The sequence below is a fragment of the Aphelocoma coerulescens genome, chromosome 7, assembly GCF_041296385.1.
Source record: "Aphelocoma coerulescens isolate FSJ_1873_10779 chromosome 7, UR_Acoe_1.0, whole genome shotgun sequence".
In the NCBI taxonomy this organism is placed as follows: domain Eukaryota; kingdom Metazoa; phylum Chordata; class Aves; order Passeriformes; family Corvidae; genus Aphelocoma; species Aphelocoma coerulescens.
This window is the reverse complement of record NC_091021.1, coordinates 31,176,383-31,187,283: the sequence shown is the minus strand read 5'-3', so window position 1 is coordinate 31,187,283 and position 10,901 is coordinate 31,176,383. Positions and strand designations below refer to the sequence as shown.

Sequence of the window (10,901 nt, the reverse complement as noted above, 5' to 3'; positions counted from 1 at the left end):
AGCCTGGCCTAATGGGAAGCCCCTTCTCAGCTGGGGTCCAGGTACTGCTGCAGCAGCCCTGCTGGAGAAAAGTAGTTCAATAACTGAGGTGTGATATTCCCAGGCAATATTCTAGGCAGCTGAAGCTGCCCGTGGAAAGGGACAAGCTGACAGTGCTCTGCAGCAAAACTGTCGCTGGAATCAATGTTTGGCTCCTGAAGGAAAAGGGTACAGTTTTAATTGTTTGGGTTTTTTTAAGTGGCACCAAGAATACATCAAACCCCTTTAAAAAGGCATGATCCAATCAGTATTTCATTTGTATCTGAATATCTAGTGCTATCTCTAGTCTTATCTTTTACCAGTCACCCTCTTTCATTACGGTCTCCTTAAGAGGTTTAAATACTTGTACTTTTCCAATAAAGATCTTGGAAAGTACGTTCAAGGGTAGCTTATTTTAACATTCATCACATTTAACAAGACTTTTACCAGAGCGGAGAGAACGCGTAACTAATTGTTGGAAGATCTGGTCAAGTTTATTGTGACGGGTAACTGTCGGGCAATTATGATTTATTTATTCAGAGGGAGATAAGGCACACATTGTTCTCTGGAAGAAAAAAAATGGGGCTGATCTTAAAGTTAATATTATTTCCCATGCCTTCTTCAATCTTTTCATAACCAAAGGCACCCACCAGAGCACAGCCCTCATTGGCTCCATTTGCTCCAGATTTGGGGGTTTAAGCTTAGCTTCTCCCCCGACCTCTCCTGGGCCCGGCGAGGCCATGCAGGTGCAACTCCTCCACCTCCTATTTCTTAAAAGGTCTGTTGGCGTGAGGGGACTCCTGAGAGACCCAATGCCCCCACAGGGTCCCCGAGCCTGGCTCCCCGCCGGGGGGGAGCCTGCGGTGGACAGGGACAGGGTAACAAGTGGGGTGTCCCTTTCATCTGGCAATCAAAGAAAGGGAGAGGAGATAGATAAAAATGCCCGTTACTGCCACCGTTCCTCGGGTCCCTGCGGTGTTTTCTCGGGTGGAAGCAGGTCCTCGCAGATAGAGGCGCCGGGGAGCGGGCGGGGAGCGTCTCCGTCGGCACTGGGAGGCACGACGGACCGGGACCGGCCCCGCTGCAGGCACAGCCTTTGCCCACACCCCACCCGCGCCGAGGAACAGCAGCGCCCGTGGTACCCCGGCAGCGTCCGGCGTGGGGGCTGCCTTTACCTCTGGCGTGACCCCGCTGATCCCCGAGCTCGGCGGAGCAGCACAACCGAGGATGAGAAAAACAAAAAAAAAACTAAAAAAAAAACCTTAAAAAAAAAAAAAAAAACGCCACCAAAAAGTGCCCTGGCTCGCCTGTGCCCCCCCCCCCGCCCCCCCATCGCCCTGGCGCAGCGGCTCCTTCCCGTGCTGGAGCCAAGCCCTGCGGCAGACCCCGGGGGCAGAGCAGGGCTGCTCCCAGCGTCCGCCCCCACGAGCCCCGCGGAGCCGCCACGTCGGCACCGCCGGCACCGGCATCGCCCCGGCCAAGGCCCGCAGCGCGTTGAGTCCGGCAGCCCCGTGCCTCCTTAGCCCTCCCCGACGGCTCTGCTGCTGCCGCAGATACCAAAGTTTTTATTCCCATCTTTCTTATCTCCAAACTGATCAAGTGGCCAAGAACAAACAAGAAAAGTCTTTTTAATGTAAGGGTTGCTCACCTGATGTAGTAAAGATCAGTTCTCAGAGCAAAGGACTTCTACCTCCAGCAAAATCTGGTTCCCCGACTTATTCAGCCGGAAGAGCGAGCACCATTAGCTGCTTTACATAGACTTTTTTAAGTCTGTGTCAAAGGCATTTGATGTGGAGCATAAAGATGCACCTTGCGCGCTTCTGTCAACAGCCAGCCCGAGGCTGGGGCTCGGGTGATACGTGTCCAACTCCCCAACAGAAGAAAAGTTAAGTTGTTTTTTTTTTTTTTACTCAAAATTTATTACCTTTTCTCAAAGTTTCAGCCCTTGGCCATCCGACAAATCTTTTCCAAAACGGTTTTAGATTTAATCGGAAACCGTTTGAGTTGTGTTTTGATCCGACCGCCGCTCTGCGTTTATTTCTTGTAAGACAAAATAAAAGTTCTATCGAACTGGTTTCGCCGACAAGAAGTAGGAGCCCTGTGGCTGGGAGGTGCTATGGGCCGTGTTCCCCGCTGCCAAGACCTTCTCCGGGCGCGGAGGGAGCTCCACGCCGGGACCGCCTGCCGCCTCCCCCCGGGACTCCGCCGGTGGTTTCGGACGCGGCTGAGCGCCTCGGGGGTGGGAGGGTGCCCGGGGCAAGGCTGGTCCCTGTAGCCCCCCCCCCCAGCCGCGACCGACTCCGGACAAATGATCGACGAGCAGAGCTCCTACCTCCGCTCAGTCATTTGCTAGCGCTGCCTCGGACCTTACCCGATGGGGAGGGAGAGGTGAGTGCTTGGCAATTTTCACTGTAAACCACTGTGGTATTCCCTCGCTTAATTCCGTCGTAGCCTCGAACACCGCAGGGAAGTACGGAGGGAGCCCGGGGCCGGGGCCGGACTCCGGAGGCCCGACCCCCGGCACCGTCGTCTGGCTCCCAGCGCCCTTCGGCGAGGTGGACGGGGCGCTCCGTGCCCGTGGGAAGCGCATCTCCCCCCGGCCGGAGCCGAGGCGAGAGACCCCGCACCCACGGCCCTCCAAGCAGAGGGGAGGGGAGCAAAGCCCTCTTGTAAAGCTCCCAGCCGTCGGAACCCGCAAGATAAACATTATTAGAAATCATTGTAATTGGGATTGTGAAATCTGACCTCTGACCCTCCGGGCTACGTGTCACAACCGTGTCTGCTTTGATTCCTCGAAAGGCGGCACAAAGGAACAAGCTTCGTGACAGGAGGCAGCGGGATCTGAGCCCCGGCCGGAGGTGACCGACGGGGGGGACCACGCGTGGCCTTCCCCTCCTCCCCCGCGCCTCATTTGCATATGCAAATCAGCAGACCGCCGGGCCGCGCCCTCCCGGGGGGTGGTCGTCGGGCCAGGGCCGGGGGCCTGGAACAATTGTTCCCGATTCTCGGGGTGCCTTGGACGGAGAAATAAGGGTCAGTGCGTCCTTGCACCAGCGGAGGGGGGACGGGGTGCTGGGGGTTGTCTGTTGGTTGTTGACTGATATTCACATCACACAAAAGTGCGGCTGCTTCCCGAGGGTCGGGGTGTGGGGGAACAGACCCCCGAGGCACGGAGGAAGGAGGGGGAAGGTAGCGTTTTTCCTCCAAGGCTTTTCCGCCTGGGCTAGCAGGTGCTCCTCCTGGGGCTTGGGCTCCCCAGTCCCATCCGTCCGTCCATCCCCCAGCTTTCCTCCCCGGCCGGGGGCCCGGTGCGTGTCCCTCGCCTCCCCCCGCCGCTCCGTGCACACCTGGTTCCTTTCCTACGGGGAGGATGTTGCACCTTCTACTCTCATTTCTCATCTAGGGCTGGTGCTGAGCCCCGGGTGAAGGTCTTCCCCCCCCCCCCCCCCCCCCCGCCCGACTGCCGGCAGGAGAGGATTCCCCGCGGGTCTGTTTGCCCTTGGCACCCACAGGGGACCAAGGTCACTCGTGGAGCCAGCGAGGACACACCTGGACCTCGCTGGCCTGCGCCGATTCATCGATATGCCCCGCTCAGCTGCTCTCCATGAGAAATCCTAAAAGCGTAATTACATTAAAAAGTCTGATTTGTTTAAATAATCCTCTTTAGGCTTCCTTTAATCTGCCCTATATTTCCCTCGTCGGCTTTACTCCTGACTTGTCCAGCTCATCCGAGCTTGGCTGGACAACCCGCGGCTGAGGAAACCCTTCTTCATCTTCCTCCTTCTCTGGAGCCCTCAAGCCTTCGGGCCACCCCAGCGCCAGGGAGTCGGCTCCCGGCTGCAGGTAGGGTCCTGGGATCTGTCGGCGAGACGGGGGGCGGCGGGGGGACCGACAGCCCTGCTCGACCCACGCCGAGAGCCAGCCTGAGCATCACCCTATTCCCGCGGACAGGGGAAGCGAAGCGGGTCGGTGCCCTCTACCCTCGGCAGGTCCGGGCCAGATTCGGCCCGTTACTCGATTTTTAAGGAGAAATGCAATTTTTCGCCTGTACAGCTCCAGGGGAGTGCGAGACAGAGTGTATGGCAAAGGCAGAGGATTGAACTGAAGTTGGAGCGAGGGGGAGTAGGGGAGCAATCTCTCTGTGTCCCCCCCGACAGCAGCAAGTGAAGGGGGGCTTAGGGGGAATCTGAATGCAACCCCCGAACTCTGCAGTTGCCCCCGCCGGTCCGGGCTCTCGCCGACCGCTTTCCCCGCGAGCAGTGGAGCTCGCACCTTGAAGCACGGCTTTATTTTCTTCAGTGCGGAAGACCTGAGTTCATGTTCCAATCCCATCGGAAAGAAAGAAAGAAAAAAAAAAAAAAAAATAGAAGAGGGAGAAAGAAATGCACAACTTTAGATGGCGCTGTACAACATTTATTTAAGCCCTCTGAGTATTCCCGGCTCCTCGGCCTGCAGAGAGAAGAGCCCTCGCCGGGCAGAGGCGGGCTGGGCTGGGCGGGGATGGGGTGGGATACGCTGGGGTAGGATGGGGTGGGATGAGGCGTAGGAGGGGTCCTGCCCCACCAGCAGCGGGCGCGGAGGGCAGGGGCTCTCTTCGCTCCCCAGCCTGTGCCTCCATTCCCGGACGATGATAGCAAACCACAGCCCTAAGCAGGAAGAGTTAAAAAGCACGAAAATGGCAGAAGCCATCTCCCGCTTTCCCACTGCTCCCCTTCTCAAATAGACGGAAACCCCCTAATGCCTCCGACGGGATGAGGAGGGGGGAGCCGCAGGCTGCGCCTACCGGGAGTGCTGCTGCTTGCCCCCTTCCGCCCCCCGGTCCCACTGACCTGGGCACGGCCTCGGCATTGCCCCATCCTCTGGGGAGATGCAGGAGAAAGGGTCCCGCGGCTTCAGCTCCGCTCGCTTGTCCTCTTCGCCCCGCCGGCTGCGGGCCTAGGGCAGGGATACAGAGGAGCAGAAAGAAAAAGAAGGAAAGCCGACAGACAGGCTCGTCGAGGGGGACAGGCAGCTCTCCACCCGCCTCGGCGCCCGGTTTCATCAGGGGCAGTGAGGAGCGGAATTCCATCGCCAGCCCTCGGCTTGGCGGGGCCCCACGCAAGGCCCGCGTGGGCTCAGGCCCGGCGGTCCTCGACGGCTCGAGGACAAGGCCATGGGCACGGCCCGGTCCCGGCCCGCCGGTATCCCCGGGCCGGAGGCGAAGAGAGCCGACCCGGGACTTGGGCACGGCCGCCTTTAACCGGGGCGGGTGGAAAAGCGGAGCGGGGGCCACAGCCGGGAGCCCCGCCGTGCCGCCGGACCTCCGCCACCCCGCGCGTCCCACGCACACGGTAAACGTGAGCCCGAGCCCCAGAACAGGGAGCGGAGGGCAGGGACCGGCGCCGGGAGCGTTGCCGGGAGCGGTGGCTCAGCGCCTAGAGCCGAGTGCCGATCGCTCCGGTCCGATCCTCGGATCCTCGGGAGAGGTCCTCGCTGGAAACAGCGTGGGAGCAGATCCTCTCGGAGCGAGACGAGGAGCTGTCAGACAAATATCTTTCCAACGCATCCCGGAGCTCTAAACGTCCAGACGGTTTCAGGCAATTTTTCAGCGGGAACTGGTGATATATTATCACTATTATTATGAGGTGGTTTTTATTTCTGGTTAAAAAGGGAGATGCGGCAGGCGAAGCACGACCGCAACTGCCAAAGAGAATTAATTTTTTTTTAAAGGGTAGAAAAATTTAAAATAATTTCTTAAAAATCGAAGGTCTCAGGGTTTTTAACAAGGGATGAGCGGTTTAAAAATTGCTGCATCTATCGAAAGAAAAACCTAAATATGCCACCGAAATGGCACTATGTACACAGCGTATGGTGTATGTATATATACATTTATTTATTATATTTTTATATATATATATATATATACAAACACCCATACACTAAAATAAAGAATTACAGCCAGCCTGGATCCTGAACACAGTCTACACTTTATTTCAGACTACAGATTTCTGAACATAATAAAATCTTTGGCTTGTAGCGGCGGGTTCAGTCTCGCAGTCTGTGGATCAGAATTTTTTTTTCCTCGGGAAAAAAAAAAAAAAAAGAGACAGAAATTCACACACACAAAAAAAAATAAAATAAGCTCAAACGACAGATGAGAAAAGTCCGACATTTACTGTAAAACAGGAGCAACGGACATCGGGGGGGGGGGCGAAGAAAAAAAGGAAAGTAAATAAAACGAACAAACGAACAAAAGAAAGGAGAAACAGAGAGAAGGGAAGAGAGAAACTGTCCAGCAAATAGAGATCGCTACACATATTTCTTACCTGAAATTAAATATATACAAGGTCATACGCTGTTTGGCTATATAGAGATAATTTTTTTAAGTGTTCATATTTTTTTTTTTTTCTTAATCGAAGTCCTTATACTATGGATAGACAATAGATCTGCTTTTAAATCGCACCTGTCCGCCTCCCGGCCGGCGGGCCGGCGCCGCGGCGCAGGGCTGGGCTAGGGCCGCCCGCCTCACTCGCTCTCCTCTTTGTCCTGCACCGTGGTGGTGGAGTGGTTGTAGAGTCCCTGGGCCATGAGGTGCAGCGCCAGCCCGTTCTTGATGCCCGTCGCCTTCTTGATCTTGGCCCGTTTGTTCTGGAACCAGATCTTGATCTGGGACTCGTTGAGGCTGAGCTCCTGGGCCAGGCTCTGCCGCCGCTGCTCCGTGATGTACCGGTTCGCCTGGAACTCCGCCTTCAGCCGCTGCAGCTGCTCGGCCGTGAACGCCGTCCGCGGCCGCTTGTCCTCCTTCTCCGTCTTCTTCTTCTTCAGCTTCCTGGTGCGGGGGCCTGCGGGCAGGGCACACACACGCCGCTGGGCAGGGCCGCGCCGCCGACCGACCGACAGCCCGACAGCCCGACCGCCGCCCCCGCCCCGCCGGCCGAGGAAAAATGGCCGACGGGTGAATTTGTGGTGGTTCTGTGTGTCCCCCTCAGCCCCACAACCCCGGCACCGTCGCCCCGGCGCGGCGCGGCGGAGGGAAGGATGGGGAAGGAACGGGGAGGCCGGGGCCGAGCGCGCCCGCGCATCGCCCGCCGCCCCGGGGCCCCACTGAGCCGGCCCCGCGGGCGAGGGCAGCGGAGCCCCGCTCGCCCCCCGCCCCGGCACACGTCGGGGCGCCGCTCCGCCCGCCGTGCTGGGCCGAGCCGCTCTCCTTCTGCATGGCCCGGGATCGGGGCCCGCCGGCCGGGCAGCGGCTCCGCCGGGCAGCGCGGGGACCAAAGGTCCCCGCTGCCAGGCACCGGAGAGCGGCCGCCGGCAGCAGGCTGGCCAAAGGCTGCCCTGGTCTCCTTCTCGGGGGCAACGACCCTCTCCGCAAAGCCAGTCCAGTCCCGGGGGACCCTTCTCTGCCACCACCTCGCAGCCCCTCCACCACCGCCCGGGTTGCCCGGGATCTCCGGTGGCCGATCCTTGCCGCGGACCTACGGCCCCACTTGCAGCTCCCTCCGCGAAGCCCCGCAGAAAGCAGAGCCTCGCCGCTCCACATCCAGGCCGCAAAGGGGCCGGCTGAAGTGCGATACAGCTCGCCGGGGAAGCCACCCGGTCTCGGGGCGCATCCTGAGGACAGCGCTTGGCCGAAGAGGGGTACCCCCGGTCCTCTGCCCGCCGGCATGGCCCGGCCGTGGGGAAGAGGAGTGGGGAGGGAACCGTGAAGAAAGGGATCTACGAAAATTCCCCGACAGCTGTCGGGCTCGGCGGGCGGTCCCGGGCCCGCAGCCCCCCGTCAGCAGCAACCGGAGCCGAAGCAGGCAAGGCCTCCCCGCCGCCGAGTAGGCCGAAAGCTCCTCTCCCGCCGTAGCCTTTCCCCGGAACGGGGGGATTCCCCCCAGTTCGGCAGCGGCTGTCGGCGAGGAGAAAGACGGGGCCCGGTGGGGAGAGGGACAGGGCCCAGCGGGATCCTCCCGGGCTGGGCCGGCGGGGGTGGAGGGCGAGGGGAGTGAATCGCTGAGCCCCGGCACCTTGCAGCGGGGTGCCGGCGCCTCCGACCGCCGCAGCCCGCTCGTCCCCGGAACCGGGAGAAGTAGTTGGGGCCGGCAGGCAGCTACGAGCACAACAAAGAGAGCGGCCGAGCCAGCCTCCCCTCGCCCTTCTCCCCTCCGGGTTGCAGCGAGCAGGGAGTGTCGGGGAGGACATGCAGATAGGATCCTTTACCCGAAGAAAGGGGAGGAAAGGAAATGAAGGCGCAAGTGCAGAACGCCGGGCGCACGGTGGCCCTGGGAATCGGCAGCACAACACCCGCGGCCGGGCCGGGAGCGAGGCCGTGCCGTCTGACAGCTCTATCACCCTATCAATCACCCCAGTCAATCAAAGAGGCTTTTCTGAGTTTGAAGTCGTTGGACGTGTCAATAACGGGGGATGGAGACGGCTCGGCCGCACTGACGGCCGGCGGGGAGCACCAGGCCGGGCAGTGCGGAGCGGGGCCGGGGTCGGGCAGCGCCTCCTTCCCCGCACACCGGAGCGGCCCCGGGCAGGCAGAGGGGAGCCCATCCCGGCCCCGCGCCGCGCTGGCCGATCCCTGGCTGCTGGCTGGAGGTGTCATGGGGGAACCCCATCTCCTCATCCTCCGCTTCTTTCAAAAAAAAAAAAAAAAAAAGGCAATTAAAACCGGAAAGTAACGGTGATAAATAAAGGGGTGCCTGGGGGCACCTGGGGAACGCAAAGACGTAGAAGGGGCGGCAAAACAGGGCCGGGAGGGCCAAGCCGGCGGCTCCCACGGGGACGACCTCGGGCAGAGGCACATCCCCTCCCCGGAGCTGGGCCCCAAACGGCAGCAGGGAGCACCAGCTCCGGCGGCAATGCGCGGCCTAAGGGCCTGCCTGGCTCGCTGCAGAGGCCCCGGTAAACAGCCCCTCCGCCACCTTCCTAGAAAGCCCTTTTTCCTTCGCCTCCAAGAAAACACTACCTCCTCCCCCCGCACCGCCAGCAGCCGCTCAACATGTGGCTCGGATCTTTCCCCCCGCGCTCCTCCAGCAGCACCCAGGAAAAAAAATAAAATAGGGGGAGAGAAAAGCCTCAGAACAAGGGAGCAGCCAACCCCGCTGCCTTTTTCTCGCAACGCTCTCACCCCGCGCCGCCGCGCTGCGGAACACCCGGGGCTGCGGCAGGCGGGGCGGGCGGGGGGCGCGGGAAGGGGTCGCTCCCGCCGGCTCTCCGCATCGAAACGCTGCCGAATCGGGGCCCGGCGTCACATTCAAATTTGGGAGACTCGGAGGAGGAAGGAGGGGTGGTGGCGGTGGGGGGGGACGCGTTTCCTCTCGCCCCGGGTGACCCAGGCCGCCCTCCCCCCACGCCTCCCCACGCGAGGTCCTCAACAAGCCGGGAGCCAAAGCCAAGGGGGGAAGAGGGAAAGGAGAAGGGGGGGTGGGGGGGGAACCTTGTCACGATTTAACAGCTCCCAGATGCGCCGCGGTTCCTTACCCGAGGACGGTCTGTCTGAATACCTAGTGCAGTAGACCCAGGCAGGCCACACCAGCGGCTGTTGCGAGTCGGGCTTTATAACAGGTCCTCCATTATTAGAGCCCATGAGGAGGATGGCGGGGCTGCCGTGCTCCCCGTACTTCGCCGGGTGAGTCTCGCCCCCATCGGCCGGGGGCTTGGCCGCCCCCGACGCCGCCGCGGCCGCTGCCGCCGCGGCGGGACTGGCTTTGGCGGCGGCGGCGGGCGGCGGCGGCGGCGCGGAGCCGTCGGGACGGCAGTTCGAGTCCGGGCAGAGGAGGGCGGGCGGGTTGGGCGGCCGGGCCAGCAGCGGGTTGACGTTTTCTCTACCTGAGCTCTGCCCCCGGTCTCCGTCCCGCTCCCGGCTGCCTCCTCCTCCTCCGCCGCCGGCCGGCGCGGACGGCTCCTTCTTGCAGCCGAAGTCCGGCCTCAGGATGTTGTCGATGAAAAAGTTGGTGGTGCGGTGGGGCGGCGGCGGCGGGGGCGGCGGCGGGGGCGGCGGGTGGCGGCGGCGGGGCAGGGGCAGGGGGCAGGGCGCGGCGGGGGAGGCGGGCGCGGGGCTGGGGGACACGGGCACGCTCTCGCCATCGCTGCCGCTGCCGCTGCTCGCCGGGCCGGGCGCCGCGTCTCGGTGGCCGTGCCCTTCCGGCGGCTCTTCCATGCTCAGTCCCCGCCACGGAGATCGCTGCCTCTTTTCCCCCCCACCCACCCACTTTACGCCCACCCCACTTTGACGGTGGGTGGCGGGGTGGAAAAGGGGGAGGAAAAATTTAAAAAACAAAAAAGGAAAAAAGAAAAAAAGAAGAAGAAGAAGAAAAAAAGAAAAATATTAAAATCCACTTGTTGGGCTGGAGCTGAGATTTTTTTTTCTCTCCCTCTCACGGATGGATCCAAAACCTGAGAGATACTCGAGGGCTTCTCTCCCCCTTCTCCCGATCAGCTTATATTTCCACCACCAAAAAAAAAAAAAAAAAAAAAAAAAAAAAAAAACTAAAAAAAAATCAAACCCAAAAAGGTGTGCGGCGGCACCACGGCCCCCCCTAAAAAACCCTCCCCCCAAAAACCCGTCACGATCTGCCCATCTCCCCGCTGCCGCCGCCGCGGCGGCTCCGGGCTGCCCCGCTGTCACGCTCCGCTCTGCCCACGCCGCGGGCTGCCAGAGCCCGTCCCCGCCAGCCCGGTGCTGTGCCGCCCGCGCCCGCTTAGGGATCTTTTTTTAATTCTTTTTTTTTTCCCCCCCCTTTTTTTTAAAAAAAAAAAAAAAAAAGGCCAAATCTCTGACAGCGCCAGTCCGTGCACCAAACTCTCCCTAAAAAATCCCTCAGCCACACTTTTTTCACTCGCACCGGAAGCACGTGAGGTGGCCCCGCACGTGGGGGCGGCCAATGGCGCGGCGCCGCCGCCGCTGACACCCC

General features: G+C 60.7%; 1 protein-coding gene across 3 annotated transcripts; it reads right to left on the bottom strand.

The window, feature by feature from the left end:
• Positions 1–3,675: 3,675 nt before the first annotated feature.
• EN1 (engrailed homeobox 1) lies at positions 3,676–10,178 on the bottom strand. 3 transcript variants are annotated; one of them, XR_011152027.1, is made up of 4 exons: positions 9,469–10,178; positions 6,461–6,839; positions 4,848–5,612; positions 3,676–4,664 (listed from the first exon to the last, which is right to left on the bottom strand). XR_011152027.1 is itself a non-coding variant. In XM_069021185.1 (2 exons), exons 1-2 carry the CDS (start codon positions 10,145–10,147, stop codon positions 6,523–6,525), a joined length of 996 nt encoding a protein of 331 aa, XP_068877286.1. In that variant the 5' UTR covers positions 10,148–10,178; the 3' UTR covers positions 5,966–6,522. The 3 variants fall into 3 exon arrangements, 1 of the variants encoding a protein (XP_068877286.1); XR_011152028.1 differs by lacking the exons at positions 3,676–4,664; positions 4,848–5,612 and adding an exon at positions 5,966–6,078; XM_069021185.1 differs by lacking the exons at positions 3,676–4,664; positions 4,848–5,612 and having other exon boundaries at positions 5,966–6,839.
• Positions 10,179–10,901: the final 723 nt, after the last annotated feature.